At 50.2% G+C, this 17,538-nt stretch overlaps 2 protein-coding genes across 2 annotated transcripts in view; both read left to right on the top strand.

Moving 5' to 3' along the window:
• The first annotated feature begins 10,198 nt into the window (after window positions 1–10,198).
• Window positions 10,199–11,426, top strand: AGRP (agouti related neuropeptide). Its single transcript, XM_033218788.1, has 4 exons — window positions 10,199–10,494; window positions 10,610–10,742; window positions 10,902–10,987; window positions 11,179–11,426. Exons 2-4 carry the CDS (start codon window positions 10,613–10,615, stop codon window positions 11,359–11,361), a joined length of 399 nt encoding a protein of 132 aa, XP_033074679.1. The 5' UTR covers window positions 10,199–10,494; window positions 10,610–10,612; the 3' UTR covers window positions 11,362–11,426.
• Window positions 11,427–12,768: 1,342 nt separating this feature from the next.
• Window positions 12,769–17,538, top strand: part of ATP6V0D1 (ATPase H+ transporting V0 subunit d1) — a 45,520-nt gene continuing 40,750 nt past the window's right edge. Inside the window, exon 1 of the mRNA XM_033218786.1 lies at window positions 12,769–13,045. Within this exon, the coding sequence (XP_033074677.1) occupies window positions 12,916–13,045 (130 nt within the window). The 5' untranslated portion in view covers window positions 12,769–12,915. The remainder of the gene's footprint in view (window positions 13,046–17,538) is intronic.

Genomic DNA, 17,538 nt, shown 5'->3' with positions numbered 1-17,538 from the left:
TTGGTAATTTTTGCATCACATCAGTAGGCCCATCATATACGATTGCTGTGCTATTTACAATGTTGAAACTAGAAGATAGCATAGTTCAGAAGACAGAATCTGGTGCAGCCTCCCCTCCCCTTCTCATCCAAGTATGGTGTCCAGGCAGCTACTGTAGTTGGTCTACCCTTTCTGAAAAGTAGTGAGCTGGGAGAGGTAGTGCATGCCTGTAGTCTCAGCTATTCAGGAGGCTGAGGCAGGAAGATTACTTGAACCAGGGAATTCAAGGCTGCTGTGTTATGCATATCAGCCTGGGCTACGCAGTGAGTTTCGATCTCAAAAAAAAAAAAAAAAAAAGTAAAAAACAGTGAAAAAGTCAGGGTAGCCTGAGGCAGATAACACTCAGCCAGCAGGAAGTCTTCAGACCCTCCTCTCTTCTCCTTTTTTTTTTTTTTTTGAGATGGTGTCTTGCTCTGTCGCCCAGGCTGGAGTGCAGTGGTGTAATCTTGGCTTACTGCAACCTCTGCCTCCTGGATTCAAGCAATTCTCCTGCCTCGGCCTCCTGAATAGCTGGGACTATAGGCATGTGACACCAGCTGGCTAATTATTTTGTATTTTTAGTAGAGACAGGGTTTCACCATGTTGGCCAGGCTGTTCTCGAACTCCTGACCTCAAGCCATCTGCCTTCCTTGGCTTCCTGAAGTGCTGGGATTACAGGTGTGAGCCACTGCACCCAGCCCTCTCTTCTCTTTATTACAGCAGTAAGAGACCTCACCTTTGGGCCGGGCACGGTCAGGAGGTCCTGATCATGAGATCAGGGGTTCGAGGCCAGCCTGACCAACATGGTGAAACCCCATCTCTACTAAAAATACAAAAAAAATTTAGCCGGGCATGGTGGTGCGCGTCTGTAATCCCAGCTACTCAGGAGGCTGAAGCAGGAGGATCGCTTGAACCCGGGAGGTAGAGGTTGCAGTGAGCTGAGATTGCACCACTGCACTCCAGCCTGGGCAACAGAGGGAGACTCCATCTCAAAAAAAGAAAAAAAAAGGCCTCACCTTCAAAGATGGTTCCCTTTGCCAACACCAGGGAGTAGGCTCCAGCCTGGGTTGCTAAGAGGACATGGGAGGATTCCTGGGACTTCTTCAGCTGTTACTTGATTCCCAGGGAGAAAAAAATGAGGACAGAAGTGAGGGGAATCCCTTGAGACTAGAACCAGGAAGCTAAGGGTGTGAGACAGTGGGGGTTGGGAGCTGTGCTGCTGGAAACTGCAGGGCCTGATAGGATTCCTGTCATGAACAATTCTGCAAAAACCACACTTAAGTTACCCCCTATCTTCCTTCTCTTTAGAAAGTAATTTCCTCCTCTCTCCACCTTTTAGGAACCCCGCCTACAGACCATCTTCTCCAGGAAACCTAGCGGTGCTGCAGGAGGAAGGAACTCTTCACTTCTGGTCTCATGGCACTTCAGGCTGGAACCACCATGAAGGCCGAGATTCTATCCAGTTACCCTGGAAGTGGGAAACCGACAGCTTGCATGGCATTTTCTGAAGCTAGACATGTAAACATCATTTAAAAGTTCTGTTTTCTTGACTAACGCCTGTAATCCCAGCACTTTGGGAGGCCAAGGTGGGCAGATCATGAGGTCAGGAGATTGAGACAATCCTGGCTAACACAGTGAAACCTTGTCTCTACTAAAACAAAAAATTAGCCGGGCATGGTGGCGGGCACCTCTAGTCCCAGCTACACGGGAGGCTGAGGCAGGAGAATGGCGTGAACCTGGGAGGCAGAGCTTGCAGTGAGCCGAGATTGCGCCACTGCACTCCAGACTGGGCAACAGAGTGAGACTCCATCTCGAATAAATAAATAAATAAAAAGTTCTGTTTTCTCTCTTCTTTAAAAATCTGAAGCTCTTAGCTGGTGTGGTGGCACATGCCTGTAATCCCAGCTACTCAGGAGGCTGAGGCAGGAGAATTACTTGAACCCAGGAGGCGGAGGTTGCAGTGAGCCAAGATTGCGCCACTGTACTCCAGCCTGGGCGACAGAGCGAGATTCCATCTTAAAAAAAAAAAAGTTGGCCGGGCGTGGTGGCTGACACCTGTAATCCCAGCACTTTGGGAGGCCGAGGCGGGCGGATCACAAGGTCAGGAGACCATCCTGTGAATGGTGAAACCCCTTCCCTACTAAAAATACAAAAAATTATCCGGGTGTGGTGGTGGGCGCCTATAGTCCCAGCTACTTGGGAGGATGAGGTGGGAGAATGGCATGAACCCAGGAGGCGGAGCTTGCAGTGAGCCACGATCGCACCACTGCACTCCAGCCTGGGTGACAGAGCGAGAGTCTGTCTCAAAAAAAAAAAAAAAAAGTCTGAAGCTCTGGCAAACCAGGACCTATATCTTTGCCTGCCATCAATGGCTTCTCCCTTCAGGCAAAACTCACATTCTTCAAACTGTTATTAAAATACCATAGGTTTGGTCTAGGTCCTGCTGCTCACCACACAGAAAGCCAATCACTGAGACAATTATTGCCAAGGAAAAAGGCTTTAATTGGGTACTGCAGGTGAGGAGATGGGAGATCAGTCTCAAATCCATCTCCCTGATGGACTAAAATTAGGAGTTTATATAGCAGGGAAGAAATGTAACTGTGTGTGGGAAAATGAATGCAAGGGGTAAGGAAGCAAATCATGATGAATGAAGGCCCTTGAGTCTCATCGTCTGGATGGGATGATCTGGTGGGTTTCAGTTCTTTGATACTTTTTGAGAGGACTGGGGGTCCTTTCCTGAGAGGGGAACTCAGATAAAACAAATGTAAGTTTCAAGCTTTAAGATCAGATGGGCTGATTTCTATGTTTATCCAAAAAAAGCTGTCTATGGGACTATTGGATTAGTTTCAAAACTTCCCCAATATTGAGTCAGAGTGTGGTCATTGTTAATGTTGAAATACAGAACTAGGCCGGGGGTGATGGCTCCAGCCTGTAATCCCAGCACTTTGGGAGGCCGAGACGGGCAGATCACGAGGTCAGGAGATCGAGACCATCCTGGCTAACACGGGGAAACCCCGTCTCTACTAAAAAAAAATACAAAAAACTAGCCGGGCGAGGTGGTGGGCGCCTGTAGTCCCAGCTACTCGGGAGGCTGAGACAGGAGAATGGCGTAAACCCGGGAGGTGGAGCTTGCAGTGAGCTGAGATCCGGCCACAGCACTCCAGCCTGGGTGACAGAGCAAGACCCCATCTCAAAAAAAAAAAAAAAAAAGGAAATACAGAACTAATCTTCTGTTTCTGAAGGAAAGTATGACACGCCGGGCACGGTGGCTCATGGCTGTAATCCTAGCACTTTGAGAGGCCAAGGTGGGTGGATCACCTGAAGTCAGGGGTTCAAGATCAGCCTGGCCAACATGGTGAACCCTCATCTACACTAAAAATACAAAAATTAGCTGGGTGTGGTGATGCACACCTGTAATCCCAGCTACCTGGGAGGCTGAGGCAGGAGAATTGCTTGAACCCAGGAGGGGTTGCAGTGAGCCAAGATTGCACCACTGCATTCTAGCCTGGGCGACAGAGCCAGATTTCATCTCAAAAAAAAAAAAAAAAAAAAAGTATGAAAATAAAAGAGAGGCCAAAGGGCCATGTGCTTCAGGGAAGATGAGAAATGGCATAATTGTGTGTGTGTGTGTGTAACTGGAGAAATAGTCTTACGTATTTATTATTCAAAGTCGACTTGTGCTGAAAAATACAACTCCAGGTGTCATTATTTCTGATCATAGTGACCAGGGGATCATTACAGGGTCAGACTCCCCAATATGACTCTCAGCTGTACCACTTGCAAGCTACTGACTTCAGACAAGACTGTGACAATATCCAGATGCCTCTGTAGTGTAAACTTCTTTGGACTGCTCAAATATAGCCCGACTGCTATCTTAGCAAGAAAACACCCTGCACACGTGGCTTTCAAGGCTGTGCTAAAGAAAACATGAAATCCCACACCCCATATTATTATTTCTGGGATGAGAATGTGCCCAAAGTCAATACTAGCCCAAGCCAAAAGCTAAATCTGGCTCCCATGGGCAGGTTTCTGGCCCTGACTTTGGCAGATGGTGCTGGCCCATGTAACCCACTCTACCCCAAAGGCCACAGCAGGGGGAAGGCTCTGGAGGTCAGAACTTCCGTGAAAGTCACAGGCTGACCTTGGGGATGCTCACATCCTGGGACAGCTCAGCTTAGGTCAAGTGAGGACCATCAGACCCTGTCCAGATCAGAGTAGCTCACTGAATTCTCCAGCCACAGCCTTCAGCAGTAGGTGCCAGCAGGATTTTCAAAACCAAAACCAAAGAATTTGGAGACAAAGGTGACTTTCTCCTATAGGATGTTAAGGGAGGAGAAAGGGAAAAAAGCAGTTGGGCAGACAGCTAAGGCTAGTCCTTGGTAAAATCCTTTTGAAAAATCAAAGCTACAGGCACAGATAGAGCAGCCTGGGGAAAAATCAAGCTGCACCTGCACAGATAAGGGAGCAAGGCCCAGGATAGAGGTCTTTGTTCTTTGCATAATCAGCGGGCTCCCGGGAAAATGTTTCCTCCCCTTTTCAGGCAAGTAAATGGTGAGCTCTGTGGGAACTTGCACAGGGAGGGGGATGGGGGGACTTACCTAAAACATACCTGCAACTACAGAGACAAGAGAAGCTACATGTGCTTTCCTAAAGACATGCCCACAGCTGCACAGTTAATGGTAGTTACATAGATACGGGAAGTTACACAAATAGCTACAGAGATGAGAGAAGTTTCTTTCTTTCTTCCTTCCTTCCTTCCTTCCTTCCTTCCTTCCTTCCTTCCTTCCTCCCTCCCTCCCTTCCTTCCTTCCTTCCTTCCTTCCTTCTTTCTTTCTCTCTCTCTCTTTCTCCTTCCTTCCTTCCTTCCTTCCTTTTTTTTTTTTTTTGAGACAGAGTCTCACTCTGTCGCCCAGGCTGGAGTGCAGTGGCACGATCTCGGCTCACTGCAACCCTCCACCTCCTGGGTTCAAGCGATTCTCCTGCCTCAGCCTCCTGAGTAGCTGGGATTACAGGCATGTGCCACCATGCCCGGTCAGTGTTTGTATTCTTAGTAGAGATGGGGTTTCACTATGTTGGTCAGGCTGGTCTCGAACTCCTGACCTCGTGATCTGCCCACCTCGGCCTCCCAAAGTCTTGGGATTACAGGCGTGAGCCACCACGCCCAGCCAGACACTCCATTATTTTTTGAGCCACTAATAAAGGAAAAGAAAAAATGTTTTCATTGAGACATAATGTCCAGTAAAAAATACATGTCTTTTTTTTTTTTTTTTTGATATGGAGTCTCACTCTGTCACCCAGGCTGGAGTGCAGTGGCACAATCTTGGCTGACTGCAACCTCCTCCTCCTGGGTTTAAGTGATTCTCCTGCCTCAGCCTCCTGAGAGGCTGGGACTACAGGCACACACCACCACATCTGGCGAATTTTTCTATTTTTAGTGGAAACGAGGTTTCACTATGTTGGCCAGGCTAGTCTCGAACTCCTGACCTCAGGTGATCTGCCCACTTTGGCCTCCCAAAGTGCTGGGATTACAGGTGTGAGCCACTGCACTTGGCAAAATGCACAAATCTTAAATGTGCAGTTCAATGAAGTTTTACACATGTATATACCTGTGTGACCACCACTCAGACCAAGATACAAAACCTTTCCAACACCTCACACGTTTTCCTCATTTCCCCCCTCAGTCAGTAATTCCCTACCCTCCCAGAGTTAACCGCTGTGTGTTGTATCGTCATTTATTAAAATTTTCCTTGGGTCTGAATGTTACAGGGCTGGAATCATACCATCCTCACTCTCTTCTCCAGCGTGCTTCTTTCATTCAACCTTATGTCTGTGCAATTCATTCATGTTGCAGTGTGTAGCAGCAGTTCATTCTCTTTTCATTGCTGTATAGTTGTCAATTATATAAACATACTGTTTGTTTGTTTTTTTGAGACAGGGTCTCCCTCTGTTACTCAGGCTGGAGTGCAGGGGCGCAGTTTTGGTTCACTGCAACCTCTGCCTCCTGGATTCAAGCGATCCTCTCACCTCAGCCTTTCCAGAAGCTGGGACTACAGGCTTGCGCCACCATGCCTGGCTAATTTTTGTAATTTTTGAAGAGACAGGGTTTTGTCACATTGTTCAGGCTGGTCTTGAACTCCTGAGCTCAAGTGATCCACCCCCAATGTGCCGGGATTACAGGTGTGAGCCACTGTGCTTGGCCCAGTTATATCAGTATGCTGTTATTATCCGTTTTGCTGTTGATGGATATTTGGACTGTTTCCAGTTTTCTTTCTTTCTTTTCTTTTTTCTTTTTTTAGACAGGTCTCGTGTGCATAGACTGGAATGCAGTAGTGTGATCGTGGCTCACTACAGCTTTAACCTCCTGGGATCAAGCGATCCTCCCCACCTCAGCCTCTGGAGTCACTGGGACCACAGATATGCACTACTGCGCCTGGCTGTTTTTAAATTTTTTGTAGAGATGAGGTCTCCCTACATTGCCCAGGCTGGTCTCAAACTCCCGGGCTCAAGGGAGTCTCCCACCTCAGCTTCCCAAAGTGGTGGGATTACAGGCATGAGCCACGGCACCAACTTTCTCTGTGTTTTTGTTTTATTCCCACCCTCAAAGGATTGGATGGGAAACACCCTCACAGGCACAACCAGAAATAATATTTATTTATTTTTTTTTATTTTTTATTTTTTTTTGAGACGGAGTCTTGCTCTGTCGCCCAGGCTGGAGTGCAGTGGCCAGATCTCAGCTCACTGCAAGCTCCGCCTCCCAGGTTTACGCCGTTCTCCTGCCTCAGCCTCCCGACTAGCTGGGACTACAGGCGCCGCCACCTCTTTTTTGTATTTTTTTTTAAGTAGAGACAGGGGTTTCCCCGTGTTAGCCAGGATGGTCTCGATCTCCTGACCTCGTGATCCGCCCGTCTCAGCCTCCCAAAGTGCTGGGATTACAGGCTTGAGCCACTGCGCCTGGCCTAGAAATAATATTTAACCAGATATCTCGGCATTCCTGGCCCAGTCAAGTTGACACATAAAATTAACCATCACAGATCCCCTCCAGCTCAGGGCTCAATACACCAGCCTGAGAGAACCCCCATCCATCCTTCTCCCCTCCCTGAATGACCGAGGAGACCATGCCTCTCCAGGAAACCTCTACCTTAGGAAATCCTGCAGATGATTCACAGGAAACACATGACTGTGCTCTCCAGGGCAGGGTCAGTGGGCTGGGTAGGGGTTTCAAAATCAACCCTGATTCAAAAAGCACCTAATTGACAGGGCCACAGGTGCTTGCAGTTTTTCCCTGCATCCCCCGCTCTCTCCCCTGGACGAAGTGGGAACAGGGCCCTTGAAGGGGAGTACTCTGCAGGAGGAAAAAGAAGAGAAGGGAGAGGGTTTGAGCACCCCTCTCTGTCCTCATGTGGTCTACTGGCATGAGCATGCACACTCTCCCCTTTCTCCTCCCTGCAGAGTCCCTGTGTTCCGGGCCCCCACTCTCACTCAGGAGGCTCTGCCTCTCCCAGGGTTTCCCAAAACCTCCTCCCAGAACATGCCACATATTTCTGAAGGTCCTTTTGCCAACAAGCATTGTCCTGGGAATATCAGGGTGGTTCCTTACCAGTAAAATCATCCACATAGTTAAACTTTTTTTTTGAGATAGAGTCTCACTCTGTCACCAGGCTGGAGTGTAGTGGCATGATCTCAGCTAACTGCAACCTCCGCCTCCCGGGTCCAGATTCAAGTAAGTCTCCTGCCTTAGCCTCCCAAGTAGCTAGGATTATAGGTGCGTGCCACCATGCCCAGCTAATTTTTGTATTTTTAGTAGAGACGGGGCTTCACCATGTTGGCCAGGCTGGTTTTGAACTCCTTACCTCATGATCTGCTCACCTTGGCCTCCCAAAACACTGGGATTACAGGCATGAGCCACTGCACCCGGCTGTGAAACTTTTGTTGTTGTTGTTTGTTTGTTTAATGGAGACTGGGTTTCACCATGTTGCCCAGGCTGGCCTCAAACTCCTAGGCTCAGGTGATCTGCCTGCTTCAGTCTCCCAAAGTGCTGGGATTATAGGTGTGAGCCACCATCAACACGGCTCACTGCAGCCTCAATCTCCTGGGCCGAGCTATCCTCCTCCCTGTCTCCTGAGTAGCTGGGACTACAGGTGTGCACCACCACATTCAGCTAATTAAAATTTTTTTGTAGAGACAGAGTCTCACTATGTCGTCCAGGCCGGTCTTGAACTCCTGGGCTCCAGAAGGTGTAAATCACTACACCTGGCTGTGTTTTTCTTTAGTTTTGTTTTTGTTTTTTGGGACAGCATCTTGCTTTGTCACCCAGGCTGGAGTGCAGTGGCGCGATCACAGCTCATTGTGTTTTGGTGGTGGGTTTTCTTGATGTCTCCCTCACTGGACCATCCGGGGCATGGGCTGCCCTGTGCGTGCCTCAGCCCTTGCCCATCACTACCCATGGGGCTGATACACCTGTGTGCACACACTCAGGTGAAGACAGCCACTGCTTGTAGGCGAGGTAAGACACTGAGCACCTGGGTGAGAAGACTTCTCCCACTCCCACCCTGCCTGCACCAGACCATGAAGAGCTCTCCACAGCATGGGTGCTCACCAGGCCCAGCCTGGGTGACAGAGTGAGACCCTGTCTCAAAAAAAAAGACATAATGAGGTATGATTTTAATTTCTTGGATGTCCCAGTATATACAAACGTTGGGAGTATGGATTGCTTCATTTTTTTTTTTCTTTTTTGTATTTTTAGTAGAGACAGGGTTTCACCGTGTTAACCAGGATGGTCTCGATCTCCTGACCTCGTGATCCGCCCGCCTCGGCCTCCCAAATTGCTGGGATTACAGGCGTGAGCCACCGTGCCCGACCTGCTTCATTTCATTTTAAATAGCATTTTTTTTTTTGAGGTGGAGTCTCACTTTGTCACCCAGGTTGGAGTGCAGTGGTGCAGTCTCTGCTCACTGCAGTCTCTGCCTCCCATGTTACAAGTCATTCTCATGCCTCAGCCTCCCGTGTAGCTGGGATTATAGGCATGTGCCACCATGCCTGAATAATTTTTGTATTTGTAGTAGAGATAGGGTTTCACCATATTGGCCAGACTGGTCTTGACCTCCTGACCTCCAGTGATCCACCCACCTTGGCCTCCCAAAGTGCTGGGATTACAGGCGTGAGCCACCATGCCTGGCCACCCTTCATCTTCTTTTCTTTTTGAGACAGGATCTTGCTCTGTCGCTCAGGCTGGAGTGCGGTGATGCAATCATAGCTCACTGCAACCTTGAACCCCTGTGTTCAAGCCATCCTCCCACCTCAGCCTCTACTACAGGCATGCACCACTACACCCAGCTATTTTTTAATTTTTTGTAGCAATGGGGTCTCACTGTGATACCCAGGCTGGTCTTAAACCCCTGGCCTTATGATCCTCCCACCTTGGCCTCTCAAAATGCTGGAATTACAGGTGTGAGCCACTATACCTGGCCCCCTTCATCTTTTTTCCATTGTCTTGTGCCAACCCAGTTTGTGCACTGGGGCCTTGTGATCCTCTCAAAGCTGATTCAACCTGCATTCCTTTCCCAGATGGACACGGGTGTGATAAACAGCCCTGCAGTGGGGTGAAGGAAGGCAGGGGCAGCCGGGTCCTGTATGTCCTGCCATCTCCACAAAAGGGCAGTCCTCACCCCAGCCTTGTGCTGATGAGACCAGGCATAGATAGTACTGACAACGCAGGGCGGAAGGGAGCAGCCATTAACGCTAATGAGGCAGGCGGCCTGAAAGCTTTGTACTCTGCAGTGGCTCACCCACCCAGAGAACAGTTCGTTCTGTTTCCTTGGCTTCCAGGAACCCCAGGCAGAAAGGGGTTTGGGGACAGGAGCAGGAGTGGGGGTCTTGGAAAGACCTGGAGGGAGAAAGGGAGGGGAGGACCAGAAATGCAGTCAGGAGGGCCTGGGATTGGTTAGGTGGGCTTTTCCCTCCCCATTCCCTCCAAAGAAACCCAGGATCTGGTTCTGCAGCTACCCCTGCCCAACATTGGCCATTGGCCTATCACCGTCTCCAATGTCCTTGACCTGAATTCTTAGAAGCACAGGAAACAACATGCCACATAGGAGTTGAGTAAGCATCTCTGGGGCCACAAATTAAATTAAGCTTTCCGGGCCGCCTGCCTTATTATTGCTAATGGCTCCGGCCTTGCTTGGCTCCTAGGCCCCTGTCCCATGGACATTTGGGGACCCTGGGCACCCTCTCTTGCTCCCAAATTGTAATTGGCTCCTGGAAACCTCACCCCAAATTGGAGATAGGCACCCCTCTTGTAGAACAAAAGGCTCAGGTTCAGGGACTGAGGGCCTGAACTGTGCCCCCACCCTCCAGGAAGAGCCCTTCACAGCCTGGCTGCAGGGATCAGTCACGTGTGGCCCTTTATTAGGCCCTGCCATATAAGCCGAGGGCACGGGGTGGCCAGGAACTCTCTAGGCAAGAATCCCGGAGGCAGAGGTGAGTCCTCAGGTCGGGCAGGGACTCCTCCTCTCTGTGGGGTCTCTATCTGGGCACCTAGAGGGGACTCCAAGGATTAGGAGGGACTAAGTGGTGCGTCTTCCTGCTGAGCCAGGCCATGCTGACCGCAGCGCTGCTGAGCTGTGCCCTGCTGCTGGCACTGCCTGCCACGCAAGGAGCCCAGATGGGGTTGGCCCCCCTGGAGGGCATCAGAAGGCCTGACCAGGCCCTGTTCCCAGAGCTCCCAGGTCAGTGTGAGCAAGGGTGGGACTGGGTGGGGCCTGAATACCCTCTGGCCACAAATTGTCTCCCCTGGCATAAACCCTCTTTCTCCCTTCCCAAACCCTCCCCTGGGAGGTGAGTGGTTTGTGCATGGGGGGTTCCTGCCCTCACATTGTCTGCCCCAGGCCTGGGCCTGCGGGCCCCACTGAAGAAGACAACTGCAGAACTGGCAGAAGAGGATCTGTTGCGGGAGGCTCAGGCCTTGGCAGAGGTAACTGCTCAGGGAAAAGGGTAAGGTGGTGGCCCTTGGGAGGGGGCATTGGGTATTAGCTTCTCTCCCCAGCTCCCCAGCTCCACCTCTCCCCATGCTCCACTGCCATCCTGCACAGGTTGGGACAGGTAAGGTCTCTGGACCTGTAGTTAGAGGTCTGCGCCCACATTCCTGGTTCCCCACACCAACAGGTACTAGACTCGCAGGACCGCGAGCCCCGCTCCTCACGTCGCTGTGTAAGGCTGCATGAGTCCTGCCTGGGACAGCAGGTGCCTTGCTGTGACCCCTGTGCCACATGCTACTGCCGCTTCTTCAACGCCTTCTGCTACTGCCGCAAGCTGGGTACTGCCATGAACCCCTGCAGCCGCACCTAGCTGGCCAACGTCAGGGTCAGGGCTAGCGTAGGGGCAAGCAAATGCGAATAAAGGATGGGACCAACCCCAAGGCTGTGATTATTTCAAACGTGGCCGTCAAAAGAGGGAGGGTTCATGGAGGGGGTGGGAGTGTCGCCAAGCCAAGAAACCACACATACTCTTATTCCAGGGCCTAGGCTACCCCAACATAGGAGGCACATACGCAGGCGCTTTTAGGGGTCCTGGTGCCCCTGGGAAAAGTAGAGAAGAACCGCACTCCAGCTTTCAAAAATCTCCTACAGCAAGTGTGGGGAAAGCAGGACTCAGCGTGGCACAGGGGCTATCACTCCTGGCTAATGAATAAGCCTTAGGCTCCAGGGCTTGCTTGCTGCTACTTCTACACAATGCCTGCCCCTCATCCTGTTACCAGAGGGAAGGCGGGGAGTGTGCGTTGTTCAGGTCCTTAGCGTTTTGAACAAAGAATTGAACAAAACCCAGAAAGTAACAAAGGAATGACACACAGGAAGGAAGCAGAAAGCAGGGATTTGTTAAAGCGAGAAAGCACTCCCGCAGGGTGGGAGTGGGTCTGAGTAAGAGGCTCAAGGGGCCCAGTTACAAAGTTTTCTGGGTTTTAAGTACTCCTTTTGCGGTCCCTGTCCCTTACCCCTTATCTGGATGAAGCGTTTGGTCCATGGCTAATTAACCCATTTATGCCTGAGGTTGCAATCTTTTGCATTTTTGCAATCTGACCTTGAAGATTACCTTGAGCAGTAGGATATAAATAACTCCCATATGCTTAGCGTTCCAATAATGGAACACTAGGCATAAATAAGGCTGAGGAGAATTGGCGCCCTATGCGGATGAAGGGATGGCGCGTGCTTGGCCCGCAGCCAATCCAAGGCACTCTCCCTTTCAAATGAGACTTGGTGGATGGGGGAGGTTTGTGGGGACAGTGGCCTTTGATCCTTTGTTACTCGGACATGGGGAGATGGGGCTTTCTTTTTGGTTTAGCTTTAGGAAGTTCGCCTTAGTTGGCCTCGGGTTCCCTGCCCCCAGACCTTGGTGTTTTCCCTTTTCAGTTTCAGAATTCAGCACGTATTGGCCTCAAGTTCCCCGTCTCCAGACCCTATTCTCCTGCCTCAATTGGACCTCAGTTTCCCTCTGGGGAGGAGGCTGCTCCAGCAGTCTGAAAATTTTGCAAGCTTCAGAAAGGCTGGCTCCTTTCTTTGCCCCGCCCGCCCCTGCAGCGCCAAGTGCAGCAAAACCGGGAAAGGTAGAGGGTCCAGTCAAATCCCTGCGGCCACGGGCGCCACCACGCGGCCGGCCCCAAACGTCCTCTTCTTAGCGCGCAGGCGCCATAGGACCGTCCCCAGCCCACGCCTGCGCCGCGCTTCCGCGCAGCCACCCGGAAGCCGGGAGCAGCTCAGAGCCACGCCCCCTTATGGTCACGTGAGGCGCTTGCGCGTCACCTGACGCGCTTGACAGCCTGCTGAAGACGCCGCGTCAGCTGATCTGGGAGTCGCGATTCGTGCCGGCCGGTCCAGGTTCTCTGGTCCCGCCGCTCCCGCAGAAGCCATGTCGTTCTTCCCGGAGCTTTACTTTAACGTGGACAATGGCTACTTGGAGGGACTGGTGCGCGGCCTGAAGGCCGGGGTGCTCAGCCAGGCCGACTACCTTAACCTGGTGCAGTGCGAGACGCTCGAGGGTGAGCCGGGGCCGCGAAAGGCGGGGATAGAGGCTGGCCGGGGCCTGAGGGTTCAGAGGTGTGGGCCGGGAAGCCGGAAGCGGGGGTCTTGAAGGGCCTGAGAGGCCTCTCTGGGAATCCCGGGGCTAATAGCTGACGCACGGGCGCGGGATCTACCTGTAGCTGTGGCTCGGCGCGGGCCCAAACGCAAACAAGGCTTTAAGAACCTCAGTTGTTCGCCTCTGCTTATGCCACCTTTTCTCTCGCTGTGCTCACCCTGCAGTTTGGAAGGAGAGGTCTTTCGGGGGTAGCTGGTCGGTGCGAGGTGTGGCCATACAGGCTTCTTTACCCTGACGTAGCCCGAGAGCTGTCCCGTGGCAACGCTTAGGGAAGCTAAGCGGAAAAGCCCCCCACCTCTTCCCCCTCCCCTCCACCAAGACACTAAGGTCTTTGGGATCATTGTGTCTTCGCGTTGTCCTGCGGCGTGAGCCTTCCTGGGGAATTGCTGAGCCAGTTTAGTGAGGGTTTTCTCCCAACTCTGAACCGCTGGCTGGGCAGTATCTCCCGAAGGCAATGTTTGAGAGAACAAGGGTGGCCCTTGCAGATCTGGAAGTTCATATACAAGTATTTGGCCAATTAATCCTACCCCCTCAGGGAGGGGGATGCCTGTTGGGACAGGGTGTCTGAGCATAAGAGTGATGAGAAACCGAGTTCCCCTTTCTTCTCAGCATACAGCTCCAGAGTGGCGTTGTATTCTGAGGCACAGCTCCAACAGATGTACTGAGTTGGAGATGCCCCTAATTCCAGTCTTTGCCAACCACTCCCGCTCCAGGTGGTAGGGAAGGGAAGGGTGGCCGGGATGTGAGGGGATCCCTGATCCTTAAGTGGTACTCTTGAGCAGAGGTACTGGTAGCCTCGTGATTGGTAGCTGGGTTGGGGGGGGGGTGGTGGCCTGATGATTCACCCACTGGAGAACATTTTCTCATCAGAAACTTCTTGAGGTTAAAAGTGAGCTCAAAGAAAAAATTAGTTTATTGTTTACTTTGCAAAGTAGACCAGTAAAGTGAAAATAAATACCTTTAAAATAGAAAACTTACCGTTAAAATACAATAATTGTAGGTGTTATTATTTTAATGTAAATCTGCAGTACAGGCCGGGCGCGGTGGCTCACGCCTGTAATCCCAACGTTTTGGGAGGCCAAGGCGGGTGGATCATGAGGGTAGGAGTTCGAGACCAGCCTGACCAAAAAGGTGAAACCCTGTCTCTACTCAAGATACAAAAAATTAGCTGGGTGTGGTGGCAGGCGCCTGTAATCCCAGCTACTCCAATTGCTTGAACCCGGGAGGCGGAGGTTGCAGTGAGCCAAGACTGCGCCACTGCACTCCAGCCTGGGCAACAGAGCGAGCCCCCATCTGAAAAAAAGAAATCGACAGTACAATAATTGTAGGTATACAGCTGAGCGCGGTGGCTCACACCTGTAATCCTAGCCCTTTGGGAGGCCAAGGCGGGCGGGTCACGAGGTCAGGAGATCAAGACCATCTGCGGATCACGAGGTCAGGAGATCAAGACCATCCTGACTAACATGGTGAAACCCCGTCTCTACTAAAAAAAAAAAAAAAGGCCGGGCGCGGTGGCTCAAGCCTGTAATCCTAGCACTTTGGGAGGCCGAGACGGGCGGATCGCGAGGTCAGGAGATCGAGACCATCCTGGCTAACACAGTGAAACCCCGTCTCTACTAAAAACTACAAAAAACTAGCCGTGCGAGGCGGCGGCGCCTGTAGTCCCAGCTACCTGGGAGGCTGAGGCAGGAGAATGGCGTGAACCCGGGAGGCGGAGCTTGCAGTGAGCTGAGATCCGGCCACTGCACTCCAGCCTGGGTGACAGAGCGAGACTCCGTCTCAAAAAAAAATAATAATAATAAAAATAAAAAATAAAAAATAAAAAAAAAACAAAAAAACCAAAAAAATTAGGTGGGCATGGTGGCGCCGCCTGTAGTCCCAGCTACTTAGGAGGCTGAGGCAGGAGAATGGCGTGAACCCGGGAGGCAGAGCTTGCAGTGAGCCAAGATCGCCCCACTGCACTCCAGCCTGGGCGACAGAGCGAGACTCCGTCTCAAAAAAAAAAAAAAATAATAATAGTAATAATTGTAGGTTTTATGATGTTAATGTACATCTGCAAGAAAAGTTGTTTACCTTGCTTATGTGAGTAGAGGTGGGGAAGGAGAGCACTTTAGGATGCTGGGTTGTAGGCCTCAACCAGCAACCGATTGACCTTACTGTGGGAAAAAGGGGAGAAATAGAGGTAGGCTGCCTGGGACAGGGCCTAGCACACAGTTGGAGCTTAATATGAGTTTTGTGGACTGCCTGGGACTTGTTGAAGGTCTTTATTTGCCTAAATCCGAGGTGAACATCGTTGATCATCAATAGAAATTCAGTTGGTTGTTTCTCATCTTGACTTTCCTCACTCCTGCTGCTGTCCACTCTCCTGTAACAGAGCTTCTGGGGGCACAGTGTTTTTACCATCTTCCCAGGGGACCCTCTATCATCCCCCATAAACTTGTTAGGCCATTCTTTCTACACACTTTTCCTATAATACTGCTCAACATAGGCACCCACTGCCCGCCACCTGCCCCACCTCTTGTAGAAAACCATCCATATCTTTTTTTTTTTTTTTTTTGAGATGGAGTCTCGCTCTGTCGCCCCAGGTGGAGTGCAGTGTCGCGATCTCGGCTCACTGCAAGCTCCGCCTCCCAGGTTCATGCCATTCTCCTGCCTCAGCCTCCCGAGTAGCTAGGACTACAGGTGCCCGCCACCACTCCTGGCTAATGTTTTGTATTTTTAGTAGAGACAGGATTTCACCGTGTTAGCCAGGATGGTCTCACTCTCCTGACCTCATGATCCACCCACCTCAGCCTCCCAAAGTGCTGGGATTACAGGCATGAACCACCGCACCTGGCCCATTCACACATATTTCTATCTTTCTTTTTTTTTTTTTTTTTTTTTTTTTTTTTTTTTTTTTTGAGACGGAGTCTCGCTCTGTCGCCCAGGCTGGAGTGCAGTGGCTGGATCTCAGCTCACTGCAAGCTCCGCCTCCCGGGTTCACGCCATTCTCCTGCCTCAGCCTCCCGAGTAGCTGGGACTACAGGCTCCCGCCACCTCGCCCGGCTAGATTTTTGTATTTTTTAGTAGAGACGGGGTTTCACCGTGTTAGCCGGGATGATCTCGATCTCCTGACCTTATTTCTATCTTTCATATCCCTCATGCAAGCCATCCCTCCAGCACTTGATGCACAAAGTGTGGTGGACTTTGGATTTAGGCAAACCTGGGTTTGAATCGCAATCCTGCCAATTACTGGACTACTTTAGACAACCTATTTAACACTTCTGGGCCTTGGGGTTTTCAACTGGTATGTTAACAGCACCTATCTCATACAGGTTGTGAAATGTCAAGAAGCTACAACGTGTAAAACACTTAGCCCAGCACCAAGGACAGCGTAAGCACTAGGTAAATGGTAGCTCTTGTTTTCAGTATTGTTTGTACCTGTACCCTCCAGAATTTTACCTTCCTCATTTCTCTTTAAAACTGTTTATTATGGATATTGTCAAACATATGCAAATAAGCAATAATATAAGCCCCTAAGTAATAATCATCTAACTACAACAATCATAAATTCTTATTGATAGAATAATTATCTGTCTTGTTTCAATACTAGCTCCATTTATACCCTCACTCCCAAATTATTCAGAAGTAAGTCCCAGATAGCATAGCATTTCAGTTGTAAATATTTCAGCATCTCTGAAAAAAGTCATGAGTATTTTAAAAAAAGATATTATTCCTCCTTCCTTAAAAACAGTAATTTGTTAATGTAATCAGATATCCATTTAGTGTTCAAATTTCCCTGGTTGTCTCAAATTTTTTTTTTGTTGTTGTTGTTGAGACAGAGTCTCGCTCTGTCACCCAGGCTGGAGTGCAGTGGCCGGATCTCAGCTCACTGCAAGCTCCGCCTCCCGGGTTCCCGCCATTCTCCTGCCTCAGCCTCCCGAGTAGCTGGGACTACAGGCACCTGCCACCTCGCCCGGCTAATTTTTTGTATTTTTTTGTAGAGATGGGGTTTCACCGTGTTAGCCAGGATGGTCTCGATCTCCTAACCTCGTGATTCGCCCGTCTCGGCCTCCCAAAGTGCTGGGATTACAGGCTTGAGCCACCGCGCCTGGCCCCAAATTTTTAAAATATGATTTATTTGTTTCAGTTGGGATCCAAATATGATCCATACATTTCAGTTGATACTCTCTCAAGTATTTTAATATATAGATTCAAGTTAGATTACTTGATTTATAGATTTTCCATCCATCTCGATTTTACTGATCCCATCTCTGACATATAGTTGAACTTGTTCCTCTGTCCCAATTAGTGGTAGATCTAGAGGCTTGCTCAGATTTTGGTTCATTCTTTTTTTTTTTTTTTTTTGTGAATACTTAATAGGTGATATTTGTACTTTTTTGGTGTGTGAATACT

This window comes from Trachypithecus francoisi, unplaced genomic scaffold, assembly GCF_009764315.1.
Source record: "Trachypithecus francoisi isolate TF-2019V2 unplaced genomic scaffold, Tfra_2.0 Lachesis_group10, whole genome shotgun sequence".
NCBI lineage: Eukaryota > Metazoa > Chordata > Mammalia > Primates > Cercopithecidae > Trachypithecus > Trachypithecus francoisi.
Note: the sequence above shows the minus strand (reverse complement) of the source record. Positions and strands in the feature narration are given on the sequence as shown.

Excerpts from the sequence above, each read along its gene's own strand:
- AGRP (XM_033218788.1), top strand. The coding sequence starts at position 10,613 with ATGCTGACCGCAGCGCTGCTGAGCTGTGCCCTGCTGCTGGCACTGCCT. Across the intron at positions 10,743-10,901 it reads CCTGTTCCCAGAGCTCCCAG|GCCTGGGCCTGCGGGCCCCA; the intron begins GTCAGTGTGAGC and ends TGTCTGCCCCAG. Across the intron at positions 10,988-11,178 it reads AGGCTCAGGCCTTGGCAGAG|GTACTAGACTCGCAGGACCG; the intron begins GTAACTGCTCAG and ends CCACACCAACAG.